Source organism: Loxodonta africana, chromosome 18 (genome assembly GCF_030014295.1).
Source record: "Loxodonta africana isolate mLoxAfr1 chromosome 18, mLoxAfr1.hap2, whole genome shotgun sequence".
Classification (NCBI taxonomy): Eukaryota; Metazoa; Chordata; class Mammalia; order Proboscidea; family Elephantidae; genus Loxodonta; species Loxodonta africana.
The window spans coordinates 34193597-34206240 of record NC_087359.1 but is presented as its reverse complement, the minus strand read 5'-3'; the positions used below and the strand labels follow the sequence as shown (position 1 = coordinate 34206240).

The 12644-nt window shown below is 54.4% G+C and overlaps 2 protein-coding genes across 3 annotated transcripts; one reads left to right on the top strand and one right to left on the bottom strand.

Moving 5' to 3' along the window:
• Positions 1–126: 126 nt before the first annotated feature.
• Positions 127–10500, bottom strand: KAT2A (lysine acetyltransferase 2A). 2 transcript variants are annotated; one of them, XM_064271077.1, is made up of 18 exons: positions 10107–10500; positions 9846–9969; positions 9374–9519; positions 9177–9266; positions 8715–8896; positions 8427–8618; positions 7419–7525; positions 7122–7232; positions 6901–7040; positions 6596–6804; positions 6264–6390; positions 5267–5377; positions 4670–4813; positions 4361–4475; positions 4218–4254; positions 4073–4136; positions 3852–3936; positions 127–856 (listed from the first exon to the last, which is right to left on the bottom strand). In XM_064271077.1, the coding sequence occupies exons 1-18, from the start codon at positions 10443–10445 to the stop codon at positions 663–665; spliced, it is 2517 nt and encodes an 838-aa protein (XP_064127147.1). In that variant the 5' UTR covers positions 10446–10500; the 3' UTR covers positions 127–662. The 2 variants fall into 2 exon arrangements, with proteins under 2 accessions (XP_064127147.1, XP_003414283.2); XM_003414235.4 differs by having other exon boundaries at positions 6901–7037.
• Positions 10501–11834: 1334 nt separating this feature from the next.
• HSPB9 (heat shock protein family B (small) member 9) lies at positions 11835–12314 on the top strand. The gene has a single exon (XM_010594461.3). The coding sequence runs from the start codon at positions 11835–11837 to the stop codon at positions 12312–12314; it is 480 nt and encodes a 159-aa protein (XP_010592763.1).
• The last annotated feature ends 330 nt before the right edge of the window (positions 12315–12644 follow it).

The following is a 12644-nucleotide window of genomic DNA, read 5'->3' as shown; positions in this document are numbered from 1 at the left end:
TCATGAGACTTGCCACCCCAGCACAAGCTGAGGCTTAGTGGGCTCCAGCCTGTGAGATGGTACTGGAGCAGCCAAGGTCAGACTGCTAAGGCTGGGGACCATCTGGAAGAATAACACACACAAGAGGAAAAAAAAAAAAAGCTTTATTGTTCCCTCCAACGGATTAATGCCAGGGAATGAATGGTCCCCATGTTCCCCACCCCTGGGGGACAGAATAACAGAGGAACAGTGCAGGACGAAGCATGGCTCCTCCAGTTTAGGATGAATTTCCAACCCCCGAAGCCCACCCAACTCAAGAGATAGCAGTCCTGACCCTTAAGGGAACAGCCAATTTGGGCCAGGTCCAGGACTCCAAGATGCCATAGCTGTGGGGGAACCAGGTCTGGGGGCCACCAGGACTGGGCAGGGTACATCTTCTGCCCACTAGCCACACTAGAGGGGCTGGGCCCCAGACCCAGGAGATCCTCCCCAAGGTCAGATATAATGAAGGGTGGGACACAGCTGCAGGCTTTGGGGTGTGTACCAGTCCAGAAAGGGCTGTGAGATCAGGGGCTGGGGGCCCCCAGCTGGAGTGTCTCAAGTTTAAGAGTCAGGAGGCCAGGGGATTCCTAGGAGTCAGATGAGAATCTGGGCGGGGGGAATCCCAGGTCCACAGCCAGTGATTACTTGTCAATAAGCCCCCCCTCTTTGAGCTTGAAGTAGAAGAACTTCTCTAGGGCACTGGCGCAGCGGCAGTACTCGCTGTCCGGGGGGTTGTACTCGCGGCAGTTGGCAATGACCCGTTGCAGGTCAGCCACAAAGAGCTTTCGGGTTACGTAGTAGCGGCTGCGCAGCCGCTCCGTCATGGTCTTCAGGTCTGGTCGGCAGAAGACAAGTGTAGACCTTTAATTTAAGAGGCTGAGAAGAACCTACGCTCATCAAAGGACTTTATCAAAAGGGTAAAAAGACAGCCTACAGACTGGGGAAAAATCCTGAGGAGCAACATATCCAATAAGGGTCTAATTTCTAAAATATACGTAAATATATGTAAAACTCAACAACAAAAAGACAAATAACCTGATTACAAAATGGGCAAAGGACATGAACAAACACTTCACCAAAGCAGCTAATACCCACATGAAAAGATGCTCTCTGTCATTAGCCATTAAAAAAAAAACAAACCAAACCCATTGCTGTCAGTTCGATTCTGACTCACAGCGACCCTACAGGACAGAATAAAACTGCCCCAAAGGGTTTCCAAGGCTGTAATCTTTACCTCCTGAAGCAGACTGCTACCTGTTTCTTGGGTGGAGCGGCTGGTGGGTTTGTACTGCCAACCTTTCAGTTAGCAGCTGAGCACTAAACCACTGCACCATCAGAGCTCCTTTAAAAAAAAAAACCCATTGCCACCGAGTTGATTCTGACTCATAGCAACCGTATAGGACAGAGCAGAACTGTCCCATAGGGTTTCCAAGGAGCGACTGTTGGATTCCAACTGCTGACCTTTTTGGTTAGCAGCCAAACGCTTAACCACTGCGCCACCAGGGCGCCAGGGCTCCTTTTCAAAAAAAAAAAACCCGTTGCTGTCGAGTTGATTCCGACTCATAGCAACCCTAAAGGACAGAGAAGAGCTTCCCTATATGGTTTCCAAGGAGCACTTAGTGGATTCAAACTGTTGACTTTTTGGTTAGCAGCTGTAGCTCTTAACCACTACGCCACCAGGGTTTCCTAGGGCTCCTTTAGAGAGATGCAGATCAAAACTACAATGAGATACCATCTCACTCCAGCTAAAATGGCAATGATAAAAACAAACAAAACTACACATTGGCAAGGATGTGGGGAGATGGGAGCCCTTATCTACTGCTGGTGGGAATGTAAAATGGTACAATTGCCATGGAAAACAGTATGGCAATTCCTCAAAAAATGAGAAATAGTTACCTTATGATCCAGCAATTCTACTCCTTGGTATATACCCTAGAGATCTAATAGAAGAGATGCTAACAGACATATGCACACCTATGTTCATTGCAGCACTATTCACAATAGCCAAATGGTGGAAACAACCTAAGTGCCCAACGACAGATAAATGGATGAACAGAATGTGCTACATACATACAGTGGAATATTACTCAGCCATAAAGAAAGATGAGTTCTTGAGACTATGTGGGCAGCTCTTGTCTGCAGGCCAAGATGAGAAGGCAGAGGGGGCCAGGAGCTGGTTGAATGGACACGGGGAATACAGGTGGAAAGGAGGAGTGTGCCATCTCATTAGGGGGAGAGCAGCTAGGAGTACATAGCAAGACGTGTATAAGTTTTTGTATGAGAGACTGACTTGATCACTTAAAGCACAATAAAAAAGAAGAAGAAAAAAAGAAAGATGAGTTTTGAAACATGAACACGGATGGATAAACCTAGAGGACATTATGCTGAGTGAGGTCAATCACAAAAGGACAAATACTGTATGATCTCACTTTTAGAAAGTGACAAGAACAGCTATCTATACAGAGGCCAACGTTCATTGGTGGTTACCAGGGGTGGGGGGTAGGGGTAGAGAGAGGGATTCATTTTCTAGACAGTAGTCACTTTTTATTTATGGTGATGGGAAAGGTAGCACCGAATGTGGGAGATGTGCGCACAGCTTAACCAAGGTAACTGATGCCACAGGCTGTACACACACACAGACACAGACACACACACAGACACACACACACGATGTTTTGGTAAATGATAGGGTCGCTATGAGTCGGAATCGACTCGACGGCACTGGGTTTTTTATGTTATATGTAACTTTGCAACAATCACTACCAAAATACATATGTGCATACACACACATACAAGTATATGTGTGTATAAGTATACATGTGTGTATGTATACATATATGTGTGTGTGTGTGTATATATATATATACACACACACACACTAAGGGTCACAGAAACTGGTACTCCTTAGACAGAACCAACCACCCCATGGGGTAAGTTTCCTTGGTTTGAAGACTTAGGGTCACAATCTTGTGGGACAACTTTGTCAACTGGCATAACATAGTTCACAAAGTTTATGTTCTACATCTAGTCTGCTGAGTAGGTAGGGTCTGAGGTCTTTAAAGCTTGCAAGTGGCCATCTAATACGCAACTATTCATCTCTACTTGTCGGGAGCAAAACAAAAAGAAGGAAACTCAAGACTCAGAGAAGGAATCAGTCTATAGGACTGTCTACACATGAACCATGGACTCCTCTACCCTGAGACCAGAAGAACTAGGTGGTGCCTGGCTACCACTACCTTATGTCCTGAACAGGACCATCACACATGGTTCCTGAAAGAAAGGGAGAAAAATGTAGAACAAAACTTCAAATTAAAAAAAAATCCAGACTTACTGGACCCACTGAGTCAGGATGAATCCCCGAGACTGCTGCCCTGAGATATTCTTTAAGCCTTGAACTATTCCCTTAAGTCATCTCTCATCTAAATAACAGGTTGGCTCAGAAAGAAATGAGTATCACCCCTGAGTACTATGCTCATTAAAAAAAATCTATATAAAACTAAATGGTCAAAAAATAGTCTAAAGCATAGATGAGAAGGTTGGGGGGCTGTGAGACTAGGTGAATGGGAACGGAACAACTAGAACATGAATAGCGAGAATGCCGATTGGATGTGAAGAATGTAACTAATTGCACTGAACAGTATGTGCAGACGTTGAGTGGGAACCTGTTTTGCTGTGTACACTTCCACCTAAAATACAATATTAAAAAAAGAGGCTGAGGGGAGAAGCTGGGGTTGTCTGCTGGGGTGGGCCATGGGGCGCTAGATGGCCCAGTCAAGGCAGAAGTGGGTTTAGGGATGGAGGGGGAAGAAGTCAGAATGGAGTGTGCTCACCGATGGGGAAGCGGATGACCTCGTAGTAATCAGGGGCCTCTGACTTCTTCACAGGCTCCATGAAAGGCCAGGCACTAGGGTGTGACTGCAGAGAGGGCCCGAGTAAGGGCCAGGGCCACTGAGCCCCACGTCCAGCCCTTGTGTCTGCCACCCTTCCCCACACTGGGTCATAGTGCCACAGCCAGAGACAGGGACCCCCAAAAGGAACTTGGTCTCCCCACCTTGATCTGAGCCAACAGATTTTTAAGCGTTGTGTAGAGCTGGTCAGGGTCCTTTAGCTCCTTCCTGGGGGGAGTGAGAGATGCCAAGGCTGAGGTGCCCGGTCCCCCTGTCTCCCCCAACCCTCTCTCTTGACACAACACTTACCCTTTCTCCTTCCCCAGCGGCTTCCAGCCCGTCTCTCCTGCAAAGTAGGGAGAACATCACTAAGAGTGCCTGCCCACACCTCCAAATAGTGAGCCCTCCTGCCCCCTCGGCAAACCACCCTCCTCGCTGAGATCCCTGCTCACGAATGCCGGGGACACTCTCCACAGGGATTTGCCTCACGCCCTCTTTGAAGCAGCTGAGCCCAGGGTAGACCTTGCGGATCTGGGCCTGTTTGCGCTCAATCAACTTCTTGATGATCTGAGGGAAGAAAGGGTCTGAGGGGTCAACTCCAGCCCCAGCAACAACCTGCCCAGGGCCACAGCCAGAGTGCACAGCGGGAAAACCAAGGCTGCCCCTGCCTCCAAATCTAGGTACCGCCCCTCCAAGCTTCCCCTGAGAGGCAGAGCAAGAACCGAGGCCCTGGCCCGGCTCCCCCCCACCCCACACACAACCTCCTTCTGCTTCTTGATGATGTGGGACAGCTCCGTGTAAGGGATCCGGGGATTCAGCTCACACTCCATCAGGGTTGCACCCTCGTAGTCCTTGATGTAGCCCAGGTAGCGGCTCTTGGGCACCTTGATGTCCTTGGAGAAGCCCTGTGGGTAGACGGTTATGACCCAATCCGTGAGCAAGTGTTTGCCAACTCTCATAGCTGCTCCCTAAGGAGCATCTGAGGGGAGGTGGGTGCCACGCCCCCCCCACTCCTTGACTGACCCCCTCCCATGGCACCTAACAGTGCTCTGCACACAGATAGGACTCAATTAATCTGTCCCTAGAAAGATTTAAGTTTAGCTGCCCTTTCCCAACTCACCCCCAAGAGGCTTCCAATTCTCCTAGCCTGCCCTACTCCCCCACAGGACCCTTACTCTTTCACTGGGACAGCATCAGGAGAAAGGAAGATAGGCCCTAAGGACTTCCCTGCAGGTGGAGGAGGCAACATGGGACACAAAGGGACTCCCACTCCATCTGTACCAGGGAGCTAGCTGGACAGAACGACCCTGGCCCCAGGCGGCAGGCAGGCAGGAGGGTAGGGTGAGGCTGAAGGTCACCTGCTTTTTGAAGTAACCAATGGCATACTCGTCAGCGTAGGTGAGGAAGTAGAGAATGTTGTGTTTGATGTGATACTCCTTCAGGTGGTTCATCAGGTGAGTCCCATAGCCCTGCAGGGGAGGGGAGCCAGGCTTAGCATGGGGGCGGGGTGGGCCTCATGTTAGAGAGGCCTCAGGAGGGCCCAGAGAGGAAGGGAAGATTAGAAAGGGGGCAGGGAGTTTACGGGGAGGGGAGCGAAGGGCACAGAATGACCGAGTGGTTGCTCTGACCCAGGCATGGTGCTTGGTGCTTACAAACCAATTCTCAAGTTAACCTATGAGGTGGGTACTACTACCTCCATTTGACAGAAGAGAAAACTGACACTCAGCTATGCTAGGAAAAATGCCCAAAGTTGGGCACCAGCCACAGCAGGGCCAGGATCCAAATCCAGACAGGTCCGATTCCAAACCAGGAAGCTGGTGTCCACAGGCCACTGGCTCCCAGTCTCTGGGCCTTGGAACTGGGGGAGAGGGGACATCACAAGGGGCTTGCTAATCGCAGCATCTGAACCCCAAAGAGACACTGTCTCCCACATGCTGGGACTAAGGAGGCACCATGTGGTCTTTGAAATCAAGCAGATCTGGGTTACATAAAACAGGGGACCGAGGGACCCCACTAATGGGTCAGCTGTGATAAAGCACAGCACCCAGGAATGTTACCCAGTGCTAGACTAGTGTAAAAATTACTAGTTCCCCAATGTACATAAACGGTCTTGGGATGAAGAAAACACAGGTCAATTTAAAAGTGTTGCAACTCTTGGGCTCCATTTCTCAACAGGTGTTTTCTTAATCCACCGTTCTGAGAAGCACAACTGCCACCTTGTGGGCACGGGAGGAACCGTCTGGCCACCAAAAGAGCTCTCCAAACTGGAAAGGGTTGGGGGCTGCATATCACCACATCCCGCTGCTCTGACCTGGCCCAAACCCAGCAGCCCAAGGGCAGGGGCACTGTGCTCACCTTGACCTGCTCATTTGAGGTGACAGCACAGAAGACAATCTCCGTGAAGCCCTGGGTGGGGAACATGCGGAAGCAGATCCCACCGATGACCCGCCCGTCCTTGATCAAGGCCAGAGTCTTGTGCTTCCTGAGAGGAGAAGGGGCATATCACAGCCCCTACCTGTCCGCCACATGCTGCCCGGACCCCTACAGCCCTGGAGACCTGCTGCACTCAGGGTTGAGAAGTGAGGATCAGGAATTCCCAAGGGTGGAGGGAGAAGCCTGGGGAGGGGTGGGGAGGCTACAGGGGAGGGCCCTGAGGTGCTGGGGTGGAGGATCTCCTGGCAACCCACGGGTCAAAGACGAGGCGGGCGATGTACTCCTTGGGCATGCGCGGCAGCTGATGGGAGAAGACATTCTGCAGCCCTACGAGCCAGAGCAACACCCGACGGTTGGCCTTGGGCGTCAAGGAGTTGCCAATAACGTGGAACTCAATAATGCCGCGGCGCTCCTCCAGGCGGGCGGTCTCATCCCGAGCTGCGTTGGCTGACAGCAGGCTGGTCTGGGCACCGGAGGAGGGGTGGTGAGCCAGGGTCTCAGGTCAGTAGGGGCCCCACTCTCCCTGTTGACCGTAGGGCCAGCAAGCCAGGCTGCCCACCTCCGGCCCCAGCATGGCGGCAGGGTCAGTGATGGTCAGCATGACCTCATTAACCAGCTCCATGGGGATGTCGCCCATCACACGTAGCCGCTTGGCATCCTCCAGGGTCAGGTTCTCTGGAAGCTTTCTCTTCTCACCTGCTGGGGGTTTGGCAAGGTATCCCAGGGGCAGCAAGAGATTAGGGCAGGGGTACATAGTAGAGGTCGGGGTTAAGTACCCACCTGGCATGGGCTCAGCTCCTCCAGAATCCAGACTCAAGGAGCTGTTGCTGCCCCCACCCATGGTGGGGCTGAAGATGGGGGTGCTGGGAACAACCGCTGCACTGACGGTAGCTTAGGGACAGAAAAATCGGGACAGGGGTTGGAGGCGTGGGCAGGCTTCTCAAAGGGATCCAGGCCCGCCACCCCCGGATACACTATGGCCCTCCTGCATTCCCCACTGCTGTCATTCCCGGCCCTCTCCTCCCAGAGGTGTTTGGCTCAGCCAATAAGGCAAGCAGAGAGCCAGGGAGCACAAACCTGGGCGGGGCACCAACTGTGTTCCTTCTGAGGGTGGCATGGTGAAGCCGGACTCCCAGATCGGAGAGTTTGCCCCATAGATCTCCTCCTCCAGCATGGACAGGAATCTAGGGAAGGGTGCAAGGTCGGTCCCACAATCCTATCCCTCCAACCAAGGGTGGAGCCCTGGGTCAGGCACCCAAAGGGGCAGGAGGCAGGGGAAAGAAACAGAGATGCTCTCAGGGAATTGAGAGCCTGAGAGAGGAGACACCCTGTACCTTCTGTGAAGCCCTAGTCTGAAGGGAAAGGAGCAGCCCTCTGCCTTCTGGGAGCCCCCATCTGAAGTAAGAGAATAAGACACTTCTAAGGCAGAGATCCAAGAGGCCCACTTCCTGCCACGATGGGCAGCACAGGGAAAAGAACACAGGGAGACAGGGCCTGCACAGATGCCACCTGTGTGTATGCCAAGCAGCACACTGAGTTACCTTGAGACTCAGTCCCCTCAGTGTCAAAGTGGGGCTCAGAGTCCACCCCTTCCTGCCACTTCTTCCCACCTGGTGGTAGGAGGAGCTCTGGGGAGCCAGGATTAGTCAAAAAAGGCTTCTTGAACAAGAGAGTTAGGAGCCAGACTTAAATGGGAAGAAAACAAGGCTGAGCAGAGGAAGATATTACAGAAAAAACTAAGAAGGGATGGAAATCAATCTCACTTCAGGTGGAAACTCTGGTTTCTGGGAGTGCTGCTGGGGGAAGGATTAGTCTAAGGCTGTGTCCAGGCCTTGCAGAAACAACTAGTAATGTCTTCTACCGGCATGAGAGAGGTAGCGTTAGCACTCATGCCACATCCCCGCCATCCCCAGACTAGCATATACAAGGCAAATACCAGCAGGTTGGGTCTGGGCTGGGGCACCCAGATCCCAGAAGACTCATGGAGGGGGAGAAGGGACCACTCCAGGAAGGCATCCCAGAAAAAAGGGGACAACAGCAAAGTGAACTTGAGGAAAGGTCCTGAGAGGCCAGAATGAACCTTACTTGGGGAAATGGGTGAGGATAAGGGTCCTCTTCTCAGGCACCAGCTTGTCCTTCTCCACTCGGAACTTCTCCAGCAGCTGCCGGCGGGTAACGGTGAAGATGGAACGGAGCAGGCTCCGCCCAAAGACATGAGTGGTCTCGTAGCGGGGTAGACTATCGCAGCTCTGAGGTACGTGGCAGTAACAGAGCCATCTGTGCAGGTGGGGGAAGTGGCAGGTGAGGGCAGAAAGCACTAAGCCCAGGCTGGGCCTACACGCCTCTCCCCATGCTACCCCTGGCCAGGCCTACCTGGTGTAATTGACCTTGTAGGTGGCCACATCCTCAGCCTGGGACCTCTGCCGGAATTGGGCAGGTGTCTCAAGCTTCCAGTAGTTAAGGCAGAGAAGAAACATCTTTGAGAGCTCGAACATCGTCTGCCGCTCCCGGGGAGCCAGGTGGCTGAACTTATACTGCACGAAGTTCAGCACACCCTGAGAAGGAGCGGGAGGAGGAGGAGACAAAACAGGGCTTGAGGCGTGAGCAGCCAGCAGGGGCTTCTTACCCAAAAGCAGGTGTTCCCTGAGGGCAGAGACAAAGCTCTCCTCTCACTATGGGGCTCTGTGCAAAGATAAACTATGTCCCCCTACCCACAAAACATTCTTCCTTCTCTGAACCTCTCTCCCATACTCAACCTGAGGAAGATGAAGAACATAGGCTCCCCACTTCTCCCAGGTGCCCCCAATTCTTGTCTTACCACATTCCCCATCCCACCTGCTCAATATTAGGCTTCTCAAATGGGGGGCTGCCCAAGGACCCCTCCACCACGGGCCGGGTCATCTGCAGGATGCATTTCCGCAGGAGCTGGAGGTAAGAGAAAGGGCCAGGGTACCAGTGTGCAGAGCTCTGAGCTGCAAATGCCCCATGCCTCACCTCCTTCATAAACCCTCCCTCATTCGTTGAAAGCTCACCTTGAAGAGGTAGAAATACACCTGCTTGGTGTCTGTGTCTTCCTCCTTGTGAACAGACATGAACAGATTCTCCACGTCTACCACCATCCCCAGCAGCCGGTTAATCTCATCCTCAGACACGTTCTCCAAGTGGGACACGTGATCAGCTGCAAGGGAACAGGTGGTAGAGTTGGGAAGGTTGGGTAGAAAAAATCTACAGGGGCCTCCTTCCCCTGTTCGTAGCCAGCCAAGATACATCCTCAGCCCCTCAAACCAGAGTGACCAGCCAAGGAGACTGGCTGCTTCTACACAGGCCCTTGGGCAGCCCCATTTCCTTTCTCCTGTTTTGAGGCATATACATGCCCAACCTAAGCCCTCCTGAGAAGGCATCTTTGGTTTTTCAGAGATGAAGCTTTGTGGCACTTAACTCACCCTGTCCAAGCAGGGGCCAGCAAGCCCCCTCCCCAACGTCCGAGGGCACTGCATGCCTTACCCAAGGGATGCTCACAGCTGCGGCACAGCTCGCTCAGGTTGGCGGCTGGCTGCTGCAGGTCCATGCGGGGTGCAGTGGGGGGCTTGGGGTTTTTCCAGCCATTACACTTGCAAGTTTCATTGGCCTGAAGGCAGAAGGATCAGTGAATGACCCCATACCCAGGGGCAAGGAGCCTCTCCCCTGCCAAAGCTTGCCACCATTCCCACCCAAACCCTTGGATGCCCCAGGCCCCGCCCCTTTCAACACAGGCCCCGCCCCCACCTTGCAAGCCGAGAAGACCCCTAGCTTCTCGAGCTTCTTGGCGCGCGGCAGCCCCCGAACTTGCGCTTTCCTCTGGCTGGCGCGCTGCTGCTGGCTGAGGCCAGGTCGAGCCGGATCCCCCCCGCTCCCGGTCCCCCCACTTCCTACCCCGGGTCCCCCAGTCCCTGTGCTCCCGGCTGGGGCTGCAGCTGGGGCGGGTGCTGGTGCCGGAGTGGGAGCTGGAGCCGGGGCTGAAGCAGGGCCGGGGGCAGGAGCCGGAATTGGGGCAGGGACTGGGGATTGAAGGGGACGGGGCTGTGCGGCCGGGGCCGGGGTCGGGGCCTGGGAAGGTTCCGCCATGGCCTCCCCCACAGAGGAGCGCGGCGCGGCGCTCCCAGCCCTAGGGCCGCATGGGCAAACGGCGCTCAGTGCGCAGGCGTTGCTGCACTGGCGCATGATGGGAATTGTAGTCTTCCATCGCCGCTCCCCTCTGCCTCCAGCTTCCAGACTTTTCTGTCCTGGACCCTGGACCCAGGCAGCCAAGTAAAGCACGAGAGATCGGCCCAGATTCATCCTTCTTCACTTCTCATCCCTCTTGGAGCCTTCCGCGATAGTCAAGACTGTTGTTCTCTTAGGGACAAGGAGGAGCGTTCGAGAAAACATTATCGTGGGCTCTGTCTACCTTCAGAGCCCGAAGGTCGCATTGACTTCACCGCACACCTCTCTCCCCTACACCCCACCCTCGGCAAAGGCCCTGCCCCAAACGTCTTCCCGGGGACAGAATGGCCGCTCCAGAAGAGATTAAAATTTAGTAACCCTTTTATTAGCTGTGTAATGGTTACATGAGAGTGTTCACTTTTTTTTGCACTTTTGTGTATATTTCATTAAGAGTTTATTTTTAAAATGCTGAGTCCCAGCGGCATGGCTGTGGTTACAAAGAAGGCTACTGGGGTGGGGACGAAGTGGCCGCAGAGGAGGACGGCTGCCTTTCCCTGGCACTGGACCGACTCTGCGGGAAACTCTCCTCCAGACTGTGAGTTCCTGACGGCAGGGCCCATGTCTTCATCTTTGTGGTTCCAGGGCTCAGCCCTTGTGCCACCTGGCAGGCCCAGCACTGGAGGAATAAAAGGCCGGAAAGACTCATCCACCTACCAATCTTCACGGGTGTGGGAGAGAAGCCATTGTGCATGGTCAGGGAAAGGCAGGACATCTAGAGAATGGATGACCCGGAAAGGCCATACTCCACTGGGGGCAGTTCTTGTCCCCAGGCCTGATTCCTGGAAGATCAAGACAGCCTCCCCGCAGCCCGGAGGTTCGGTCTGTTCCTGGGTCTGCGCTTCTGAGGCTCCAGGTTGGGGCTCCCGCAGTTCAGGCAGGTCCAGTTCAGTCACAGCCTCTGGCCTTCGCTGGCCCCCTGACAGAGGTGGGAAGGGCCCTAGAAAGGGGCAGGATCCCGAGTGAAAACAGGAGCTGAAGCGCCAAGGCAGCAGACAACCTGACCCTTGGGGGTAGGATGAGCATACCTGGCCCCGAACTCTACCAAAGTGAATCTCACCCGAGCGCAGCCGCTTTGCGGAAGTGAAGGGGACCGAGCTGAACCGAACAGAGCAGAGGGGAGCCAACCACGCTTAGTGTAGGAGAGTCCTTTTCTCCGGAGCTGCACCTCGTAGGCGCCCTCGCGCCTCTGCCCAGTTCTGAGCGAGCCCTGCGCTCGGGGTGCACGCGCTTGGACAGCAGTTGCTCACACCGATGCAGCGGGTTGGGAGCGGCCTCTCCAACGAGAAGCAGGTGGCGGCGTTCCGCCGTCCCAGCGTGGCCCTCGCTGAACAGAACCAAGTGGCCAGGCTACCGGTGCAGCTACTCAGGGACCATCTGGCAGCTGCGCAGGAGGACCACGCAGAGGGCGGTTTCCAACTGAAGGTGGATGCCCACGGCTTCACCCCGGAGGAGCTGGACGTGCGGGTCGATAGCGGGCGCCTGATGGTGACCGGCCAGCAGCACCTGGAGAGCTGTGGCCCAGACGGGGGCAGCTTCTGCGTGACGCGGAAGGTGCACCGGGAAGTGCAACTACCGCCCGACCTAGATCCTTCCGCCATGACCTGCTGCCTGACCCCCTCTGGCCAGCTGTGTGTCCGAAGCCAGTGCTGGGCGCCGCCTCTCCCGGAAGCCCGTATAGGGCCGTCTCCCAGACTCAGGGGCCTCAGCTCTAACGGTTCCAACCTAGCCTGAGCCAGTAAACAACCTCGGTGTGCAGCAGCCTTGGTGTCCGTGGTCTTTTCTGGGGGTTGAGGTCAGAGATAGGGAAGCTGCAGGTGGATGGAGACACCTCAAGGTGGGGATCCGACAAGAATCAAGGCCTCTGTAGCCCTGGAAGCTGGAGGGCAGTGTTGCCCTACTCAGCTCATTTCACTGCTAGGGCGATAGCCCCCAGCCTGTGGCAGTCTGAGCTCTGGCTCCGGCAGGGAGCAGCAGAGGGCCAGAGTGCCCAAGCTTCACCTGGCTCCAGAAAGAACAGAGGGCCCTGAGAGACTGGGACAGAATGGCCTGGCCCTGGTGTTT